The sequence below is a fragment of the Mus musculus genome, chromosome 3 (genome assembly GCF_000001635.26).
Source record: "Mus musculus strain C57BL/6J chromosome 3, GRCm38.p6 C57BL/6J".
In the NCBI taxonomy this organism is placed as follows: domain Eukaryota; kingdom Metazoa; phylum Chordata; class Mammalia; order Rodentia; family Muridae; genus Mus; species Mus musculus.
This window is the reverse complement of record NC_000069.6, coordinates 145,076,172-145,099,697: the sequence shown is the minus strand read 5'-3', so window position 1 is coordinate 145,099,697 and position 23,526 is coordinate 145,076,172. Positions and strand designations below refer to the sequence as shown.

Genomic DNA, 23,526 nt, shown 5'->3' with positions numbered 1-23,526 from the left:
CCTCAGGGGATCCCTGCTTAGAAAGAAGTTCATTTTTTCTCCTTGGCATCAGGAAAAAAAAAAAAAAAGGTCAAGGCGGCCAGGGGAAAGATCCCATGGCCTACACAGCATCCAAGTTCCTCACACTTGTCCCTCCCTTGGGAGATATCTGATCTCCTAAACCCAGCCATCAACTCAGAGCTCGCCCAGACTGCCTGACCCGGGGCTCTAGGGACAGGCATACAGCATAATTTACAAATCTTCAAGACAAACAAGGGAATCTCACAACCAGTGCAGTGTCCTGAGTAAGCGAGGGAAACAGTACTGATGGAGGAGGTTGCCCAAGACTCAGGAAGGAAAATTACTGTCGGTGCTGTGTGCCCCGTGGTGGACTGACTGACTTCATTGTTCTGATGGCCTTGCAGCCAGGCCTCTACCTCTGAAAATCCTTCCTGCTTCACTTCCCTTTTCCCTTGAGAAGAGACAAAGCCAGGAAAGGCTGGATGGCTTCCTGACCAGCTGTGATGCAGGAGGAAGCTTAGCCACAAACCAGGTGAGTACTATTGCCTTGGAGAGGAACTTGTAGAGACAGGTCCCAGATAGATCCACCCCAGGGTTTTCAAAGAAGGCAACTCCTCATCATGTATTGTAAGACCTTCTAAGTTCCGAAAGAAGCCAGCTGCTTCCACATTGATCAGCTGACTCAAGGTACCCAGCAGGCTCCCCGTGAATAAACCAGAGGTTTCACTGCAAGATGACCCACAGGGACAGCACAGGACCTGTCATCGGGCTGAAACTTGTGACCCTTCTGTTCACCCTAAGTCCAGAACTTCTGTTCCTGGGAGCTGGATTGAAGCTGAAAGAGAATGGCTATGATGGATTGCTTGTTGCCATCAATCCCCGGGTACCCGAGGATCTGAAGCTGATTACAAACATTAAGGTGAGTGGCAATTATGCCATCAATAGCCGATAGTCAATTGATCGACTGATTAATTCAGACCTGTTGCCATCTTTCCGAAGCTAACCCCACCAGGTTTGAACTGGAGCAGTACAGAGAGCATTTCCTAAGGACAGTGGTAACAACATGGTTAAGGGCATGCTGGCTACATCACATCGATATATATGGGTAGCCTGCACTCACAGAGCCTTCGTCCATCTTTCTATTAGTTAGCATCCGTTGCCTTTGGGGTTCAGTTGTTGTTTTCCTATGTGACCGTTCTCTGGAGAGCAGCTTAGAGAAGTAAAAGTGGACTGTGGAAAAGAAAGCCAGTCAGATGTTTGAGTGACGGGGGCGGGGGGAGCATCTTAAAGCCATCCTGGGGCATCCCATTTCAAAGCTGGCAGTTCTCAAGGGAGAATGTCAATGCAGGCTGCCACAGAGAAAAATTCTCTCCGCTCTCCCACGTTCTCTAAGATTGCTGATGTCCATTGTGGCACGGCAAGGGAGAATCGTCACCTACTATCCTATTCTATGGGATCGCCTAAAGTGAAAATAATGTTTTTAAAAGGCACAGGCCTGAACGTGCTCAAGAGGTGTGACTTAAAGCGGTGTTCCGAAACTTGGGGAGATCATGAGCGCAAGCCCTAACATGTAATCAGTGTGCTAAAATCTCTTTCAGGTAGCCATTCAATATCTTTTCCAAAAACATTTGTTCCTGTGTTTTTGCAGGTTCATTCAAATCCTGTTTACCTGATTTTCACCGTTGTTTCTGTGGCATCAGGAAAACAAGGATTTTCCGTCTGACAGCTTCCCCTCTGTTTACATCTGATGGCTTCCCCTCTGTTTGTTTATATCTGATGGCTTCCCTTCTGTTTGGTTATAGGAAATGATAACCGAAGCTTCCTTTTACCTGTTCAATGCGACCAAGAGGAGGGTGTTTTTCAGAAATGTACAGATTTTAGTACCTGCCACTTGGACGGATCATAATTACAGTAGAGTAAGACAAGAATCCTATGACAAGGTAAGGACTTAGGATTCTATTAAAAGAGTTTAATTCAACTTGAGGGTGAGAAACTTTCCAAATATACTCTGTCCTTGATACTGGCATAGTGACATGCTATACTGTAAAGAGCATTACTGACAAAGCCCATGGGCATTATCTCATAGACCTTCATTCATGAGAAAGGCAAGAAAGAAAAACAGAAACATAATAAATAGGTGTGACTTATTCAGCCACACATTAAGTCAGATGCCATTGCTGATTCTGCTTCTCTTGGGATCTCTCTTCTGTATTACACACGTTCCTGGCTCAGTTTTTAGTGGAGGAACAAGAGTCCATTTTACCCTGGTAAGGGCGAGCAGGGACCTGAAGAATCCAACTCTAGTGATCTCCATTTTCATCGTGTCGTGAACAGACACATCCGTGCTCAGAGAGCCACCCATGCCTGTAAAAATGCAACTGTCTTCTCATGACATGGTATAAATCAACAGACTTTGCCCTTAAATAACGTCATTCCAAGGAGAAAAGAGAGAATGGAGAAGGAAAAAAAAAGGTTGAGTGGCTCCATTTTCTTTTCTAACCACAAAATAACTTAACCGTAAAGAATGTTAATAAACTGCAGATGATCTATAAATGTACATTGGTATGCACCTATGAATACACGCTAACACACATTGAAAATTACTATGAATTAGAGCCCACTGTATATATGAGAAGAGCTATCTGTCACTTGGCATAAAATTTCCTCAGATTGTTTTAATCCTTACCTTCCCCATGAAGATTCCTTCAGAAATTGAATGGCTCAGCAGTGTAGAATGTAGGCCAAAGGCATGAAGATGTCGAGAGGCTTACAGAAGCGTTTGATTTTCCACCAGTCAGGAGCATTTGACAGAGTTTGCCATGGAGATAAGTAGAGGGCAGGAACAAACTGAGGAAACTCTAGTGTTCACTAAGCTGCTACCTTCCATTGAGGCGTTTCTACATCTATTATCTAATTCCTATGCAATCTCAAGATCGTTGTTATCACAAATCAAGAATTCACTTATGTGAATGCCTCATACAAGGTAAGAGCTCTGTTCCCTGTAAATAAGTAATAATTATTGATCCACAATTTGAATGTCTATTTAATGTCAAAATCCATCGTGTTGGCACCACACTGTGTAGTCTCTATAAAGATTACATTAATGAACTTGTCCTTAGAGATAGTCTTAGAGATAGCACAGGACAAGACCAGGTTGTCAATGGCAGTGCCTTGATCTTATGGGAGTTCTTTTTTTTTTTCTTATGGGAGTTCTAAGTACAACATGTGCGATATGATCATATGTTTACATACCATTTCCATTAACCTCATAATGTCAATTACACAAACATAGGGTGATTGAGCCTCTACAGAAAGACATTGCTGGTTATGGCCAAGGCGGGGCCATGCAAGCCCTTTGTACATCCCACCTTGCAATGCTCCTAGCTTCCAACAAATATATGGTAATTATTATGAAAGCTACTGTGCTCACTAGAAAGAAATCGTCAAATGTAAAAATTTAGAAAATAGAAATGAAAATATATTCCCTCAGTGGCACACAAGGCACACAACACTTGTAATCTATATAATTACGTCAAGTTTACCTACTTTTTAAATTTTATCTATTTTTAGTGTTTAGGACAGGATTTCACTATGTACCTATAGTGGTCCTGGAACTTTCTATTTAGGCTGGGCCAGTCTCAAAGTCTCAATCCTCCTGTTTCAGCTTCCTAAGTACTAGGATTGCCAAAGTGTGCCACCACACCTGGCTTCCTATTTCTATCTTCATTGAGCATCATCCTTATCTTCTCACCACACCTGGCTCCCTGTCCCTATCTTCACTGAGCATCATCCTTACCTTCTGAGGGCTGCTTTGTGACAGCTGTCACCCTTTCTAAAACCGAGAGGCACAATCATGTGCACAAAGTTTTGCTGCCTTAATGTCTAGATGAATAAGACTTACATGAGCTTTGAATTTAAGATGCTGCGTTTTAACAGTAGTAATTGAAATGGTCAGGGCACAAAGCAAAACATAACTCACTCAGAATGATACCATGCTCTTATTAGTTATGGAAATGAAAGACGGGGCTAAAGGGAAACACCGTCCTCTCACTTGCACTGACAGAGTAACATGCAGACTGAGAGTGACTCTAGGTCTTCACCGTGCAGTCCTGGAGGGTATGTAAATACTATTAAACCTTCTTGACTTCACAGCTCTTTATAGCGTTATGATATCATAACTTTACAGTATTGATGTCTGAGAATATGGGAAGGGAATAAAAGAAGATAAGAAGTTCCATAGAAGACTGGATAAACTTTTTTTTTAATCTTTCTGAAAGTGCCAAAGAATTTAGCCAGTATTTAGCTATCAGAATATCCAAACTCTAACTACCAGGCATTCCTTTAGTTTTTAATCTGCTTTTAAGTCATGCATACATGCCTACAGTAAAATTACTGTTTAAATTTCCTTAAAATGCATTTGTTTTAATTCAGGCAAATGTCATAGTGGCTGAGCAGAGTGAGGAACACGGAGATGATCCCTACACCCTACAGCACAGAGGGTGTGGGCAAGAGGGGAGATACATCCACTTCACCCCCAGCTTCCTACTCAACGATGAGTTAGCCGCAGGCTATGGTGCGCGAGGTAAGTTCAGCTCATACGCGAAGGTATGAGAGTTTGTGCTCGGTACAGAAGAGACCTCTAAAACCTGCAACCTGTCAAGGACTTTCCATTCTAGCTAGAAGAGGTCACGTGCCCATGGAACGGGAGGTACAGGATGAACCGGGAAGACCACAGACCAGATTAGGTACAGAGTAGTGCTCTGGGAATTCAGTGAGGACAACCAAGCCAAGGGTGGTCAGCACATGTCTCACAAAGGAGAGGGTTAGCGTTGTTTTCATTAATGGGAAGAAGAGAGGGCAGGGAGCGTGGGAAAATGCAGAGGAACCCACGGCTTTGAGGGAAGCCTTTGACCCATTGTCAGGGCAGAGCTTGGGTACGAAGGGAAATGCCAGCGTGCACCCCGCAAGCAGGTGGTGTGAGCAGCCTGGGATATCCACACTATAAAGTCCCCACTGGCGGCAATGCATACGGGAACAAAGGCACCACATAGCTTTCAAGAGATGTCTCTGTGAGGGAATTCTGGATGTGGGGAGATACACGGGAACACTATGTGGATGTGTTTGGGAGGCTTGAGTGACAGAGGTAAAGAGAAGGACCAGAGCTGGAATACAAGCAACACAGACCACCCACGCCCAGACACTCTGAAGGATCTCACTGATAATGCTTCCTTATGAAATCCTAGTGGCCCTGAGAGGTGAGTGGCCCGGAGGGTAGGAGTTCTGGCTGGCTGGCTGCAGAGTAAACGTCAAGAGGTGTGTGCAGAGGCATTAAGAACAAGAAAGTCACTGGGAAATAGGGGGGAACGTGGAAAGGGGAAGCCACAGCTGGATTAGCCAGGAAGATGGCTAGGAACAGCAGACTGAATATAGAGTGTCTGGCTGTGGTCAGATATGCGCATCTGGAGCTCAGAAGAAAGGTTATGATCACCAGCCTGTAGACAGGCTGGCTGTGTGTGAGCTATGAGGAGACATGAGTGAGAACAGGTCAGCCAGCCCAGGGCTAGCTCTAATCTGCAACTTTAATTTTGGTTCAATTTTAAATCGAACTTTTCAAATAAATAGTTTTATTTTTTTATGAAATTTAAAACTAGGTAGGTTTTGTATCCCTTCTTAGCAAGCAGGAGTAAAAACAGCCACAGGAGGCTGGGTCTGGCATAGCCTTGGTGGGGACAGAATGACATGGCTCCTGCCCTGGGAACAGGGCCAGTGTGCAAGTGTTGATGGAAAAGGATGAATTATAAGAACAGCTTCATGAATCTAAAGGGACGAAAGCAGATGCACTGTGAGCCAACTTGGCAGAAAGATACTAAGGGAGGAGATAAAAATATTTAGGAAGTGGTGGTCGCAGGAGACCCCACCCAGCTAAATACTTTTGTTTATCCTTACAAAGATGGCAGATTCCCGGGTGCAGGGTTGGCCTGGAACAGAGCATGGTTAGGCTCAGGTGTGGTAACAATGGTAATTTCAGGGTGGGGTCCCACCCAGCTAGCTTATCATCCGTGCTGACCAGGGGCAGGCAGATCTCTGAGTTCCTTTGCAATGTTAAAAGAAAATGTGCGCTTGCTGTCTTCTAAGAATTAAGGGGCTGGGGTCACAGGATGCTGATTCACAGGATAATCAAAAGGAAACCTGGAGTAAACAACTGGACTGATATGTAAAATAAGAGTGGGCTTATGGTCTGCAGGAGATGAGCCATCCAGAATTATTATTATTATTATTATTATTATTATTATTATATTATTATTACTATTATTATTATTGAGAGACCTGTTTGGAGAAGTGTCTTGAGCAGAGCCTATAACAAGGAGATCTCCAGAGAGAGCAGTCTGCAAAGCTGCAGACATGTCTCGAGCAGACCCTAGGCCACCAGTTTGGACCCACAGTTTGACTTGGAGTCATTTGTTTCCTTCACAGGCAGACATTCCTTCTTGCAGAACCCCTCTCCACGCCGACACTGGTCCTTGGCAATAGGATATTTCATAAAGCTTTTAAAAATTGGCTTTTCCTCCCTTCTGGGTGGTAACAGAGGTGTGTCCCCTGCTCTGGATCTGCAAAGGATTCCATCAGTGCCTCTAGTTCCGAGTCAGTCAGCACACACTTTCTCTTAATACTTTCAGCGGCCACTGTTTCCTCCCAAGATGCAAGCATTGCACAATGTGCCACAGCACAAGTCACTACAGCAAGCAGTCCCCAAGTTGCAGAATGTAAACTACCTCAGAAGAAAAGGGGCCATGTGCTTTGTTTTGGGAAGGGGGTTGACACGGCAACCTTCCAAGGAGAATAACTAACTTCTGAGCCGAACTTGGAAGGAAATCTAAGATTAGAGAGGACAAGATAAACCTTCAAAGGGTTTGATGGTAAGAATGAGTTTCCCAGAAGCAGAAGGGTTAGAAATTGGGATAAAAGAGAAGAGAGCATGGAAGCTGGAGAGGGAGGGGGTCCTGTGATCTCTGGCCCTCCCTTCTTTCTGGGATCCTAGGTCTCAATCATGGTTATAGACTTGGAAATGGCCTGCAAGAGAGCAAGCAAGCTTGGGCACAGCTAAACTTAGGAAAGCTTTAGTTGATGGCAAGAATATGTTTCTTCCCTCGACACTAAGTCCTGAGCCTACTGAGCTGCATGCTTGAAGCTAAGTAAGAACGTGTTAGACAGCTTCAGTGAGGGAGAGCATGTGGTACGCCCTGCCACTTCTGTCAAGTGAATGAAGTCTAGCCAGCTTGGGGGCAAATGCTTTTCATGCGCCCCTTCTCTGATGGTAGGAGACGAGGGAGAAGGGAATGGGGAGAGAAGTAACCCAAATTTCAACTCTTTGGAAGTAGAGTATGATGGAGTGATACTGTCTTCACTGACCAGCAAGGCCTGTTGCTGAGATTTTAGGCACTCAAAAAGCTGAAACCCTCTCTTCTCCAGGCAGAGTGTTTGTCCACGAGTGGGCCCATCTCCGCTGGGGTGTGTTCGATGAATATAACAACGACAAACCGTTCTACGTGAATGGACGGAATGAGATTCAAGTCACCAGGTCGGTGGTGTCTCTCCTATTTCAAATAACTACTGATTGGATAGATTGAATATTTTAAAAACTAGATGAAAATATTTGAAGGGTCTTTGTTTTGTTTTGTTTTATTACAGTAAGTAACTGGACATAGAGACACATGGTTATAAAGTTATAATCTGAGCTTTAGAGAAACAGAGGCAGGAAGACTGTCACAAATTCAAGGTCAGCTTTGTCCACACTGTGAGTTCCAGGCCAGCCAGGGCTATGTAGTAAGAGCTTGTCTCAAAAATGTAAAAATTAAAATAATTAATGAGAAGGTAGGTATTTTTGTCTTGATTTAATTATTGTATGACATAAAAATAAGTTAATAATCACAAGCCCATATAGCAAGGAGAAAATTCTTTCATTGTCAATTTTAATTTTTATTGCGTTTTAAAATGGACAAATGTTTATGCGCTTCAAATATGAACAGTAAAACGTTCTATCATTTGCCATCTTACTTTACACTCTTTTTATTCTGCTTCCTCTTATCACTTTGAATAACCATCTTGATTCACTTCCTATTTACCTTGGCTCTTCAAGAAAATTCAAATAAACACAAATATATATTTTTCTCATTCTTTTAAAAAATAATTTATAGTGTTCCATTGTGTGGTTATGATATAACTTATCCAATCAGTCCCCTCTTGCAAGGCATGAAGATTAATAGCCACCTTGTGTGAGTGTCAGTATCTCTGCAGCCCATAGCCCCATACACATGCTATGTTATAGTTATGCATAGAAATCCATACATTAAAAAGCTTTGGAGGATTCAGAGTCATGGGATATTCAGCTCGTAGATACAAACCATTGGTTTCATTTTCATATGACACCGTTTCTCACTCACATAGTAACGTTTGGAATATTTTAATGAAGATAGGATGTCTCCATAGATCACCATTATGGATTCATTCTCCCTGAAGTCCACTGGAATGCTGATTCAGGATGTTGCTGGCCTGGCGCTTACCCCCCCCCCCCCAGAGACTCTCTAAGTTTCCCTCCACCTTGTCTCTCTCTGCTTGCTAAAGATTTTGGCAATACAAATGCTTGTCCAAATTCAAGGCTTTAAAATCAAATGGAGAGACTGCATTTCCAAATTAATGTATTTCCTGAAGAGAACATTAAAAAATATTTATACATGTCCACTGAGCTATAATCCTTAAAAACTATTAGAAAAGATAATCAAGAAAAAAACCATGTATTTCTAAAGAGACCCAGTTCCTAGTTTCTTATCCACTTTCAGGTGTTCATCTGACATTACAGGCGTTTTTGTGTGTGAAAAGGGCCTCTGCCCCCATGAAGACTGCATTATTAGCAAGATTTTTAGGGAAGGATGCACATTCCTCTACAACAGCACCCAGAATGCAACTGGATCAATAATGTTCATGCCAAGTTTACCTTCTGTAAGTACATCCTTGGGACGACAAACTCCTTCCTGTAAGCTGCCACTTCTTTCTCAGACGCACAGATATGTCTAAGTGTGTAGAAGGTGGGACTGTTATTTGCTGGAAGCCTGTTCCAGCTGGGGAAGGGACCAAAGTGGGATGCAGCTTTGGACGAGGGCTGAAGACTTACAATTTTACTATTTGTTTCTGGCAAAACAACTAAAACCATCTCTTAAAACTCCTAAAAATTAGCCGGGCAGTGGTGGTGCACACATTTAATCCTGACACTCGGGAGGCAGAGGCAGGCAGATTTCTGAGTTCGAGGCCAGCCTGGTCTACAAAGTGAGTTCCAAGACAGCCAGGGCTACACAGAGAAACCCTGTCTCAAAAAACTAAAAAAACAAAAACAAAAAAACCAAAAAAAAAAAAAAAAACCAAAGAACCCAAAACAAACAAACAAACAAAAAAAAACTCCTAAAAATTATTTGAATCAAATCAGGAATACTACAAAATCATTAATTCATCTAAACAGCATTAATTTATGGGCGTTTATCTTTATGTTGACCTTCAGGAAATCTGCCCAATAGAGTGGGCTTGTGCCCAGGAATCATTAGATTATGCAATGGTGATAGGAAAGGCATACCAGGAGTAAGAAACAGTCCTGAGATGGAATCTCTGAAGGTCCTGCAATTCAGAGCTTTCCCATTGCAGCCAAGCAAAGCGGTGGGCCAGCTCCAGAAAACGTATTTGCCTTTAGCGTTTCCTAGATGGCTCCTGACAATTAAGAGTCAATAGAGCCCGAGGAGCGACAGTCCATTTAGTCTTTATCTTATATATTTAAAAAAGTCTCCTCCAGATGATAAAAAATATAGATTGTTTTGAAAAGCAAAAGTCCACTTTCCAGGGAGAGCGCTCAATAAGACAACTTTTGAGGTCACGGAATGAGGCGCCATGTGTTGTCCTTCCCTCTCGGTCACCTCATAGGATGAGATATGTGGTTTTCGAGAATGAAGGAGCCAATGATTGCACTCCTCTCACCTGCGGTTCTCCTTCCTTTGTTTTGAAAAATGTTGACCTTCAAAAGAGACAACTCGCCCAGGGAGGGAACTGATCCTCAGCTCTGCACCTAAATCTTGTCAACTAATATTTCATGTTAACTCACAAAAGATGAGTCTGGACATCCACTTAAAAGCTGATACTTAAAAGAGTATTCAGTTAGAGGATTTCTCCCTGGACAGTCTATTTTCTCTAAGAAAGATGTCACACTTCTAGCCAAGCTGTCAGCAGAACCTTGACCTAAAAGAGAACATGCAATCAGAAAGGAGAGAGTTGATAGTCACAAATATAATGGATCCGGCCTGCCTGCATGGCTTCATTTATCTACTGAGCTTCACAAAGACCTGAAAGTCATTATCTGTGGATCTTCTCCCTGCTGTGCCGGGAGTGTGGTGGGCACATTTCTTTATGGAATATTCTCCTCGTCCCTGGCTAATCTTTGCTGCTTGCTTCGGACCGTTCTCCTTTCCTCCCTTTCTCCCTTCCTTCATTCTGCTAACTTGTTTCTTCAGTCTGGTTTTAGTCAATAGTAGTCATCATTTGCGAGGTAAAGAGGACTGTCTTGCCTTTATCCATTGTTTTTAATTTATAACTTTGATGTCTGATTCTCATCCAGTTGTAGGCATTTAACCCATGTTGCTTATGATCAAATACAATTTTTTTTCAGTCCTTTGAAAAAACATACTCAAGCACATACAGTCACAACAAATTTCAAAGCCACCTTGCTGAACTCATGAAATGTAGAAAAGAAAATCACTGAACAAAGCAGCACAGGTTTGCTCCTGACCACGCCTCACTGAGAAGCTAAGCAAGTGGTACCCAGCCTCAGCTTCATCCTCTGTGGAGCAGGGATGGGACTGGAGAAGCTGTACACTTCTCTCAAAGCCGAAGCTCCTGTGGCTCTCTTCGTAGAACTCTCTCTTCTTCATAGGGCCAGAGCCACTGGGTGTAGACGACCACTACCTTTATTGCTAGCTGTACCTTTAAGGGGGTACTGTTGGCACAGGTTGATTATTATTAAATGAATTATGGCTAGATTTCCTAATGGGAAAATTGGTTCAGGAAGTAGATTAACGTAGTTTTGTCCTCATTCTACCCTCACAAGGATCAATATTTGAACTACATCAATATATGTTGACTAATTCATAAAACAAGATACAGTGTTAACTTAATGGGATTCCAAAGAATGGGCTGTCCAGAATAAATCTTTTAGGGTGTTTCTTAAACATGAGTTCATGGAAGGGACAGGGGAGTTGTTCTCTTTAAGGCTAAGGTTATGTACACAGCCTATTCTGTTTTCTTAGTGCAAACACATTTTTATGAGAGATGGCTTTCATGATCACAGGGCGCTACTATTTCAAGCAAAAGGTATCCAGGGTTGTTTGCAAGCTTGCTGTCACTTTTGAGAAAAGGAAGCATGTGACTTTTCTTTCAACTTGGGCCTTCTTTTACCTGCTGCCTGACTTAAATGAAAAGTATGTTTGGTCTGATAGGGCTGCCTTGTCCCTTTCCAGGTGGTTGAATTCTGTAACGAAAGTACACACAACCAAGAAGCTCCAAACCTCCAGAACCAAGTGTGCAGCCTCAGAAGCACTTGGGACGTGATCACAGCCTCCTCCGACCTGAACCATAGCCTCCCCGTGCATGGGGTTGGACTTCCAGCCCCTCCCACGTTCTCCCTCTTGCAGGCTGGTGACCGAGTGGTCTGCTTAGTGATTGATGTGTCCAGGAAGATGGCAGAGGTAAACACTGACTCCAAATGATTGAAAACCATTCTTCCCTACTCCCTCATCAGGTTTTAACTCTTTTTTTTTTCTTCAATGTATCATGGGGTGGGGGTACAAAGGGTTTTAAAGAGTCCAAGATATCTTATTTTCTTGAGAAAGAGGTAGGACAAACCTCAGGAGACCTAGAGATTGAGATGGTGAGATAAATGAAATCCATCCTATTAGCATCTCCAGGTCAGTGCTAATTGTAACTTTTCTCCCCTTTCCCCATGATGGAGACAAAAGTTACTGTGTCCCTACTTATCTCCTGCACTCTTTGAGGAAGTGAACCAAAGCCACAAAGAAGTAATGTTTACTGTGCCCACACCAGCTAGGTATCCAACTCCAGGGAAATGGGAAGAGAGAATGTGGAATGTGAAACACACACACACACACACACACACACACACACACACACACGAATAAAAGTGTGGCATTTTCAGGAAAACAAACGCAACTGGATGATGTCACTAGATTAAAAGAATTAAGCCATAAAAATTATAAAATTCGAAGGGAGAATTCAACGTCTATGTTTCATCTGCTCTACTAATTTTCTTCCCAGCTTGTAAGAAAAATAATATTTGGAGAGATTTAGTAAATTAAGATGCTGTCTTGTTTGAGGTATCCATGAGACATTAAATTGGTGATGTGTCCTGAGAAGTGGGGGTGGGGTGGGGGTTGGTGTAACAATGGAGACAGGGGTCAGAGCCATCTATGAGCAGCCAGTCACTGAGACTCTGAATTCTTCCTCCTTCCCTCCCTTTCAGGCCTATCAAAAAAGCACCTAGTGGATGAGTTGGTAGCATTATCGCAATGCTTGATTAGTGCCTGCCACATTTATATTGCAGGTAATCCTTAGAGTAACTATAAAAACCAATAAAGATATTATTATACTCACTCCATAGACAAAGTGTTCAGCCTCCAATGGCCACCATGGCAGAGGACGAACACAGGTGCTGGCAACTGCCACACCTCTATCATCAGATCCCTTTATAATGTCTCCTCCCACTCGGACTGAATTTTTAAAAATTCAGTTATGTACCTATTTTCAAGTGACACCACAGGTTGTTAAATTCTGAGTTGGAGTGAAGGGTGAGAATCTGTCACCTCCACTGTGAATAGTGCACAACTGCTCAGCGCTCTTTCTTCTGCACGCCCAACACACATTTCTGAGCATATAACTAATTAATTGAAAAATATTCTAGAACTATGCCACTCTTTACAACTCAAAGAACTGTACAGTGTCTACAAGAAAATTAACAGATTTTTTTTTTGCAAGTTGAATTACTTCATTGTCATTGGCCTACCAATCAAATATCATTTCCTCTTTTTCTTCACTCTCTCTCTCTCTTTTCTTCTGGGGACCTAAGGGAGACAGACTGCTCCGACTTCAACAAGCAGCCGAACTGTACTTGATGCAGGTTGTCGAAGCTCACACTTTCGTGGGCATTGTCACTTTTGATAGCAAAGGAGAAATCCGAGCCTCGCTGCAGCAAATTTACAGTGACGATGACCGGAAGCTGCTGGTTTCATACCTGCCGACCGCCGTGTCCACTGACGCAGAAACGAACATCTGTGCAGGGGTTAAGAAAGGCTTTGAGGTAGCGTGCTCTGAGTTCTGATTGCCTTTACTATCATCTCTTTCACTTTGAATATAAGGTTTGGGGGAACTGAAGGGGTGGGTTTCTTGGTTTTGTTAAAGAGAAGGAGTATGCCCTTATAGTGCTGCCATAGTGGCCTCAGCTGTGGTAGAGCTGTGATGGGTGATTCCTAAAGTCAGGGTCCATTTCTTCCTCCCATTGCACTCCCTTGGCCTGACAAAGTAACCTGTGCCATAATTACTTAGTAACTGCTGGTTGGCAGAATGTGTAAACAAAAAAAGATAATGTCAGTGCCTAAGGGACTTAAGTATCTTCGAGAGTCCTTCCAAATGGTCCCTACTTATTTTGAAGTGGCCCCAGCTGTGACAGTTGTTTCTAGGCAAAATCATCATTTTTTGGTTTCTGCCTACAGACGAAACAGATTTCAACGATAAGCATCAAGAGAGTCTGAGAAGATAAATAAGTCAAACACACGTATTTGTGGACCCACACACATGGGTGTAAACACACAATTAAGACCAGATGTGTGCCTTAGGAATGGCTAAGCTGATCTAAGCCAGCGTGTGAGGTGCACATGTCCACCCTCTGATAGACAGCAAGATATCAGCTATGACTGTTGCTACCCACAGACAACAGTTGATGGGGTGGGGGCACAAAGGGTGCCCGCTGATATCAACTGATTGAAAGATAGGATGTGGTGATGTAGCTCGGTGGTTAGAGAGCATGCTTAGTGGGCTTGAGACTTTAAGTTCAATCTCAAGCACGAAAACTACCGACAATAAACAAACAAACAAACAAACATACAAGAGACTAAAACCAAATTCTTGAAGCCTGGGTTTCAAGTCTTGTGATTCTGAGGTTGTTGACCTGGTGTGTCGAGACCTGGCAATGAGATTTGTAAACGTGGCCATCTAATTCTGAGGTGTCACTAAGGTTGAGAACCATTGCCCTAAGCCTTCTTACCAGCCACTGGCTAGAGCTTAGAGGTATGGCTCTTATGTAATAATGAACGCACTATCTTCTACGAGGGGAGGGGAGGTACGGGGCAACGTGGAGGTGGTCATAGAGCACAGGGGACCTTGGAGAGATATAGGTGACACTGGGGACCAACTGTGCATGGAAATTAACTCCTCTGTTTAGTCACACAGTTTGAGTTACATTTCCTCAACTGATGGCTCTCTGTGTTCAGGTGGTTGAGGAGCGGAATGGAAGAGCTGACGGCTCTGTCCTGATATTAGTGACCAGTGGAGCAGATGAACACATTGCCAACTGCCTGCTCACCTCGATGAACAGTGGATCCACCATTCACTCCATGGCCCTGGGTTCCTCTGCAGCCAGAAAAGTGGGGGAATTATCACGTCTTACAGGTAAAAACCTCCTAAGCATACCCTTAAGCTATGAAACCTAAGGCATAGGTCTTAATTGGGGGAGAAAGTAGGAAAGACTTCTTAAAAAAAAAAAACAAAACATAAATCATTATTAAATGCGGCTAAGCTTTTCCCCAAATTTTGAATGTTTTCTCTAGAGCTGAAAATTTTGTACATCCAATGGAAATCTTTACTTTTATGATTTGCTAAACTAGCCAAAGAATGCATAGTTTGGAAGCTGTGACACATTCTGGAGTAGACGCACAAGCAGCATTGGAAGATACATGGCTGACTTTTTTCTAGATGAGGCAAAGAATAATTTCATCTTCCACTCTATAAAAACTAATGCAGCAGGTTGACCATTGAGAGTTAAGATTTATTGGGTTATTTTTTAAAAATAGTGCTCTCCGATTATATATGCAAATATATAGCCATGCAACTACTAGCAATTAATCTAAATTATTTAGGAATTCTTTTGGATCTCAGACTATCCAGTAAAGGTTTACTGAGGTCTAGTACTCTGCAGTGAGCCTGAGAAAACACCCATGAACTGACAGCCAAACTCCTTATGGCCGAATGCCTCATAGTTACATCAGCTGTCATTCAAAGTGAGCAAAGCACATCTCCCACTACCTCCCACCAGCACTTTCTTGTAGACACAGTTTGTCAGAGAAGATTTACTCTGTTCTTTTTATGTATCTGTCTTAATAGTTGACATTCAAATTATGTATTTCAGGAGGTCTAAAGTTCTTCATTCCAGATAAATTTACTTCTAATGGAATGACTGAAGCTTTCGTTCGAATCTCTTCTGGAACAGGAGACATTTTCCAGCAAAGCTTACAGGTCAGAATGTCAGTGTTTCTATATAGATGGAGAGTGGACCAGATTGGCTGCACTATCTGCATTATTATTATTCTTTGGATATCGAACTCTCTGTGTGTGGATAGCTCTAAGGAGCTTCTGGGTATCCCCATTTTACCTCACGTCTGTACGGCTCAGTTCCAGGAGTTGTTTTCTGTAATGACTTTAGCTTTCAAGGTCCATGAGAAGACTTCTTTGTGACGGAAAATGGAGCTAGGGGTTGGATAGGGTAGAGTAGGATCAGGTAGGGTAGGGTAGGATGGGGGAGGTGGGGAAAAGGTCCAAATCAAAAGTAAGAGGTTGTGTTTTCATTTTTACTTTTCCCCAACCGCACTATCTCACTCGGGCTGTGCCTCCATCTTGATAAGGAATATTAATTATTTCATGAATTTCTAGAAATTTCTAAGTCTTTACCCTCCCTCTTATTGTTTGTGGGTGAGTACATGGGCCAGGCTAGCCTTGAGGTCCTCCTAGTCCTTCTAGGTTCCTCCTAACTAATGGAATCACAGGCATAAGTCACTAACCTCAGTTTTAGACTACCTCTTTAATTAGTATGACTTATTCGATTTGGGGCACAAAAGCTTCCTCTTATCAAGCTACCTTTAAAGGGGCCATTTTCCACTCCATTTGGACACAATTGGATAATGTTTCTAACAGAATTTCACCTGCAGCTTCCTCACAGATGGCAAGTAAACCAGCCAAGTTATGCTTGGTGTCAACAATGAACCCAGTGAATTATTATCAGGAAATATTTAACGTGCAGATATACAACCACAGTAAAGATGTTAATAGTCCCCTGGCAAGAAGTCAAATGGATGCACCAAGACATATTGTTATCAAGTGATCAAAGGTCAAAGATAAAGTAAAGCTTCATAAAACATTACATAAGGGTTTCCCAACTTGGCAGACAGAAGGCATCTGGGCAGGAAAGATATAGGCCTGGAGAGACAGTCAGGGCACTACAGAAAAACTCTGCCCACCAGTAATATTCTAAGTAAACTGAGGCTAGCCGGCTAGGCCAGGCTGACCATAAACTCTAAAAAATCTTCCTGCTTCTGCCTCCCAGATGCTGGGATTGCAAACATGGACCATGGTGCTCAGCTAGCCAATTGAATTCATAAAAAACACTGAGAACAGGCGCTGAAGAGAGAATACGTTTTTTCAATAAATGTTGTGAGAAAGATGGAATATTCCTAGGCAGCAGAATGAAAGTGGCCCAGGAGCATTCACCACTGTCAAAACCCAAGTCACAGGGATTAGCACTGTCCTCGTAAAACCAGACATCGAAACTACTAGAAGATACTATGGTAGCAATATCTCAGCACTTTCGGATGAACAAGAATTTGTGCAGGGAGACAGGGACAGGGGATAAGATCCTCACAGCATTGAAGATAAAGGCTAAAATGACTAATTGGACAACATTAAACTAGAATGTTATTCAGCAAAGCAAACCATGAGGCCAGCACACACAGAGTCCGTGGAAGGAGGCAGTATTTGAAAGCTATGCTGTGACAAGCAGCAGATATTCAAAGTAACTACAACTAAAGTGAAAATACCCTAACTTTTAAAACTGGGCAATAAGCTAAATGTAAGGGTGTCCTCTTTTAATCCTAGGACTGGGGAGATAAGGACAGGAGGATCGATCTGATTTCAAGGCCAGCCTGGTCTACAGAGCAAATTCTAGGATAGTCAGGGCTACACAAAGAAACCCTGTCTCAATAAAAGAAAATAAACAAACAAGAACAACAAAAAAACAATGGGACAGTAAACCCAAGAGTGGACATTATTTAAAAGGAGACATACAAATAGCCACCAGGTGTGTGAAAAGATGTTTAAAATAGCTAATCACTAGAGAGATAAAGATTAATACCACATTGAGATAGCGTGTTGTTTCCAGAAGAATGGCTGATATAAAAAGGTGAAGAAGGAATGTCGGTGAGTGTCCACACTATCAGTGAGAGGGCCGTGCAGGCATTAAGGAGAACACCCTTAAGCTCCCTCGCAAGACAAAAATGTAACCACTATATAAGTTTTAAACTTCCTTTGTAGATTTCTTACTAAAACTTGTAAAAGCCTCTGGATATAGTTATACAAATGAAAACCATTTAAACATATTAACAAGCAGAATCTTCTAAGAGCTCATTCTCGTCGTAATTGGCCACATGAAGCCAATGCTCATTTTCATAATGGATAATATGAGAGCATCTAAATGAATGTTGAGGTGCAATGGAGGGGACTAGGGTGTTAGCACAATGGTAGAATATTTGCCTAGTGTGCACAAGGCCTAGTGTGCACAAGCTCCTGGCTTAATCCCCAGCATCACAGGAAACAATCAAACAGATCAATAGTGAAGCCACGCAATGGTGGCACACAACTATATATAATCCTTGTATTTGGAGACAGGATGATAAAGAATTGAAAGCTAGCCTGATCTACCTGAGACCTTATCACAAACGAACAAAGACAATAATGCGCTATACTTACATTAGCTGTAAGAAGATAGTTTTAACTAGTTACATCATGCACTGTTTTGCTTTGATTTAAATACAATGCAGATCTGAATTAAGCACCTTTGCCCTTTTTTTTGTTATAAAAGGAGGAAATGTTATATATTTGCTTGAAACTTCCACATACATCTCTTTAACAGGTTGAGAGCGTGTGCGAAACTGTGCAACCCCAGCACCAGCTGGCGGATACTATGACTGTGGATAGCGCCGTGGGCAATGACACACTTTTTCTAGTCACGTGGCAGACTGGTGGCCCCCCTGAGATTGCATTATTGGATCCTAGCGGAAGAAAATACAACACTGGTGACTTTATCATCAACCTGGCCTTTCGGACAGCCAGCCTTAAGATTCCAGGGACAGCTAAGGTCAGTGTGACAACCTATTTGTAATTAACTGCTCGGCCAAGTGCAGAACTTGCAAGTGAATCCCATGCTTAAATGTCGTGCGTAAAGGAAATGTGCTGACTCATCAAAACGTCATAAAACCATTCTTGTAGATTTTAAAAACGTTAAGAAGAGCAACTGAAATATGTCTGTGTGTGCAGCATTAAGTCCTGGATTAAAACCTTGTCACACTCACGGTGTTTCTCTATAGCATTAGTAGTTTTTTTTTTGTTTGTTTGTTTTTTGAAACCTGAGTCTATCTTTCTTTACAGGAAATATCCATGTAGGTAGTTTCCTATATATTTGGGAGCAGCTCTATATAGGATTTATAATATGACTAATAAAGTATGTAAGTTTTTAGTACCTGCTGTGTTCTGGGCCTTGTACTTAGAATAAGTCAAGCCTGAATAGTGAAGCCAGGTAGGGCGACCCACAACTATATATAATTCTTTTATTTGGAGACAGGAAGATGAAGAATTGAAGGCTACCTGAGACCTTATCTCAAACAACACCACCAACAACAACAAAAACTAGGCATAGGCACCAGGTTCTACTAGAACATATTTGAGGACGGGAAGAAACACCCTAAGGGATGAAGAACGTTCTCCTGGAAAGACTGGAGACAGTGAAACCTGGTAGTGAGGATAGCATTCTGGCCAGATGAACTAGAACAACGGAAAGCTCAAAGACAAAGTGAGGCTGTTGGTAATAAGATAGACAAACACATGAAACTCAAGAAGAAGGAAGACCAAAGTGTGGTGGATACTTCGATCCTTCTGAGAAGGAGGAACAGGATACCCATGGAAGGAGTGACAGAGACAAAGTGTGGAGCAGAGACTGAAGGAATGACCATCCAGAGACTGACTTACCTGGGGATCTTTCTTATATACAATCACCAAACCCAGACACTATTGCAGATGCCAACAAGGTTTTGCTGACAGGAGCCGGATATAGCTGTCTCCTGAGAGTCTCTGTCAGTGCCTGGCAAATACAGAAGTGGGTGCTCACAGTCATCCATTGGATAGAGCACAGGGTCCCCGATGAAGGAGCTAGAGAAAGTACCCAAGAAGCTGAAGGGTTTTGCAGCCCCCTAGGAGGAACCACAATATGAACTAACCGGTAAACTCAGAGCTCCCTGGGACTAAACCGCCAACCAAAGAAAACACATGGTGGGACTCGTGTCTCTAGCTGCATATGTAGCAGGGGATGGCCTAGTTTGTCACCAGTGGGAGGAGAGGCCCTTGATTCTGTGAAGATTCTATGCCCCAGTACAGGGGAATGCCAGGGCCAGGAAGTGGGAGTGGGTGGGTTGGGGAGCAGAGGGAGGGGGAAGGGATAGGGGGATTTTTGGAGGGGAAACTAGGAAAGGGGATAACATTTGAAATGTAAATAAAGAAAATATCTAATTTTTAAAAAAGATGGACAAATGGAGAAGAGTATATTAAGGGAGGGGGTAAGCAAGATGGAAGGAGAGGTGATCGCTGGGACCTGTAGATAAGTAACAAGGGCTGTTCAAGGAAGCAAAGAGCATAAGGGGCTGGACCCTGAGGCAAGCTCAGGAGGCAGGGAGCCAACACAGGAATCTCTTAGACCTGATGGCCTTATCAGGCGCTCCCCTTACCTGCCTACTCCCATAATGTTTTGTTTTAAGTCAACACCTTGCCATGTTGGTCAGGTTGGTCTCAAACTCCCAGAGTCAAGCGACCCTCACACTTAAGCGTCCCAAGTCACCAAGCGCTGGGACCATACAGGTCCACCACCTGGCCCAGATTGTCAGTAGCCTCTGCACTGGACTCTGAGCTGGCGACCTCCAAGTTACCCCTCAACTCCTTGAGCAGACCGTTCTGACGCCTGCATCCTGCTCCAAACCCTGCGGCACTTTCAAGATGAAATGCCAACCGTTATGGTTGCTACTGGACCGTTTGTGTCTGGCTTCTTCTGCCCCAGCTCATACCGTTCTCCAAAATACCTCCTTCTCTGTTCCTACTGAACTTTTCTGCAAATCCGTTGTGCATCTGTTGTGCGCTGCTCACGTATGGGCTGGGTGGGGATGCTGCCTCTGTTTTGCTTTCTTGCCTGACTCCTTCATCTGGATTAGAAACACCAAAGGACGTTTTTGATCTGGAAGTTCCTGCCGTGGCTGGTGATGCCATGAGTTCAAAGCAAGACAGTGAGAGGTGACTTGGTGCTTGACGCAGACCTCCCTAGGAGACGGCAAAGCACACCAGTTCCACGGAGGAAGGCTGGCAAGAGTGTGGTGGCAGCCACACTTCCCTCACCGAGTCCCACCTTGGCCCGCTGCATTTCCTCCGATTCTTTGATTCTTTTCTGTCATTTACAGGAACTAAACAGGGACAGCAGATGAGTCCTTAAGAGGAGACGTGTATAGCTCAGTCAAAAAGGAACACTCCATTACACAAAGTCTTAGTCTTTCTGTCTCAATTTTTTTACTGGTATTGTTTCTTCTGGGTAGCTTGTGTAAACAAGAGGATGACATATAGCCGAATTTATAAAAATTACTCAGCATACACACTGTTCAGTTCCGACCTGTTTATAATAGTAGGTTACATACTCTAGCACTGTGCGTACTTTTTTTTGGTTTGTTTGACATTTTGCGGGCCTGAGGGGCAGGGAACAAAGGAAGAATGTTGTTATATTAACCCAGGGTATCTATGGATACCACAATGGCTTCCTTAGTTTATATAATTTTGTCAGTTCTAAAAATGAATTAAAAGATTTAATTGTCTTTTGGGAAGAGGAGTCCGTATTAATCATGGCAAAGTCCTTTGACCCTGTGCAAATTTGCCATGATGTTCTAAGTCTGGGATTCAAAACGTATCCTCGCTGCTCCAAATAAGCCCAGATGTATCTACCCCCTATATCTGCCTAACCGTAAAAGTGGCTGGCTAGAGGTCATTTATCTAAGAGTACTTTTCCTAACATCTTTTCTTGTATTTTTTTTTAAATGCAGCATCAATGAACTGTTGCTTTTTCTTTTCTCTTCTTCACGCTTGACAAAACAATGCCTTATTTTGCAGCATGGGCACTGGACTTACACGCTGAACAACACCCACCATTCTCCCCAAGCTCTGAAAGTGACAGTGGCCTCTCGTGCCTCCAGCCTGGCCATGTCCCCAGCCACTCTGGAAGCCTTTGTGGAAAGAGACAGCACCTATTTTCCTCAGCCAGTGATCATTTATGCGAATGTGAGGAAAGGTCTGCATCCCATTCTCAATGCCACCGTGGTGGCGACAGTGGAACCAGAGGCTGGAGATCCCGTTGTACTGCAACTTTTGGATGGCGGAGCAGGTAAGGAGGAGTAGCGTGGTGCTGCATTACATTGGGGCTGCAGAGGTGTCAGTCGCCGCAGGAAATCCCTTGAGTCCAACTGCTTTCCTAGTCAGTGTCATCAGATGCCTGAGCTCGTGTTTGCAGGGGACCCCAGCTACTCATATGAACCTTGCTTTGTCAAAGCCTGGTCCTCTTCTGTAGGCAACTTTCCCAGGTTCCACACGTGTTTCCCCTGGACAGTGCATCTTTGGGAGGGATGTACATAAAGTGATAAGGGAGGAAAGGGACATCTACCCATCTTATAGACATAAAACCCGAGGCTCAGAGGCACCGAGCTTCAGTGCTCTCCTGGTAAAGATCCATAATGTAAATCCAAGTTCCCTGATTCCGTAGACAAAAACCCTGTCCCACTTCCTTCTGCATCAGTGATTAGAAGAGGTGACTGCAGAGATTGTAGGGATGGACACATCTCCCTTTGCAATTTCTCAACAAAGATCGCTCATCCAAATGCCACTAAGGTTTGGTTTTCTTGCCATCGACAAGAAATACAGTAACAATCTAAGTCTTCACGGGTAACGTGGTTACTACTTATTTTATATAAACAAACCTCCAGTTTTGCCACGCTGGAAAGCCGCTCCGTATAGCGGGGAAAGCTGGCTTCAGAGCACTTTAATAATAACAGTGTCACCATTTGGAGATCAAGGTGTAATGTCAGAACTGGTATGATCTTGAGGATATGACAGGCTTCTTGCCCAGTGTGACAAACTGCCTTAAAAGGGGTCTAGATCTTTCTACTCTAAGCCACAGGCTTGGCTTTGAATTTTGTGTTTCCCCCGAGAGTCACTGTGAAAGGAAGCCAGCAATGAACAGGCTCTTAGAAAGTATCCTGTAGCAAGGCACATACAGTGGGCAGGAATCTAAGCCTGCTAAGTGCAGTGCAGGGAGCTCTCTCCACTCCAACAGGGAGTCAAGTGCATCCCCCAATGAGGAAATCAACTAGATCTGCGCTGTCTTACAAACTACCAAAGCTGGTTAGCATTTCATGTAGGACTCTCAACCAAAGGCTTCTCTTGAAATTTAATGAAAATTTACATACGTGCACTTGAATTCATATCTTGGAGACATGTTTTATTTCAAAAGGGGAATAAATATGACCGTATGGTGATCAATCATCTTGAGAATGTGCTTCGTTTTTATAGAAACTATTATTAGCTTTTTAGTTGAAAATAGATTGGCTCATAGGAATGGAAGCTGTCAAGATGACTTTTAAGTGTTATCGCTGAAATAGACAGAGGCCATCTACCGTCTGAGGAGGTTGGGCGCATTCAGAGTAATGTAGTCATAGGTTGTTTGGCCTTAGAAGACAACCTTTCAGAAATTAAGCAGTCCCAGGTAGAAATTATGATACCATCATATTTTAAACCTTGTGATAATATCAAAAGTAGCTACAATAACATATACCGTATGGAAATGATATTACATGGGTGGTGGTATCTGTGTTCTTCCCAGGCCTACAGAGAGACAATCTGCGGGAGACAAGAAGGCCATTTGGTTCAAATTTCAAAATCTGACACCAGGTTGTTATTTTAAGCATACTTAAGTATAGTGTGATTTGATGAAAAAACTTTTCTGGTGATGATGAACTCAAACGCACCGGCCCAGCAAAGCATACATGAATCTCTTAGAGGAACAAAGTAAAGATCAAACGTGACGAC

General features: G+C 43.0%; 1 protein-coding gene across 5 annotated transcripts in view; it reads left to right on the top strand.

The window, feature by feature from the left end:
* The first annotated feature begins 254 nt into the window (after positions 1 to 254).
* Clca2 (chloride channel accessory 2) overlaps positions 255 to 23,526 on the top strand; it is a 29,184-nt gene continuing 5,912 nt past the window's right edge. For 2 of the 5 annotated variants that reach the window (XM_006501435.1, XM_006501434.4), the window contains exons 1-11: positions 555 to 919; positions 1,803 to 1,940; positions 4,432 to 4,582; positions 7,471 to 7,579; positions 8,838 to 8,997; positions 11,550 to 11,777; positions 13,172 to 13,402; positions 14,592 to 14,769; positions 15,506 to 15,612; positions 18,278 to 18,502; positions 21,559 to 21,829. In XM_006501435.1, coding sequence (XP_006501498.1) covers positions 734 to 919; positions 1,803 to 1,940; positions 4,432 to 4,582; positions 7,471 to 7,579; positions 8,838 to 8,997; positions 11,550 to 11,777; positions 13,172 to 13,402; positions 14,592 to 14,769; positions 15,506 to 15,612; positions 18,278 to 18,502; positions 21,559 to 21,829 — 1,984 coding nt within the window. In that variant the 5' untranslated portion in view covers positions 555 to 733. Of the gene's footprint in view, positions 533 to 554; positions 920 to 1,802; positions 1,941 to 4,431; positions 4,583 to 7,470; positions 7,580 to 8,837; positions 8,998 to 11,549; positions 11,778 to 13,171; positions 13,403 to 14,591; positions 14,770 to 15,505; positions 15,613 to 18,277; positions 18,503 to 21,558; positions 21,830 to 23,526 lie in introns of those variants that run through there. The other 3 variants (XM_006501432.4, XM_006501433.1, NM_178697.5) reach the window with 3 other exon arrangements.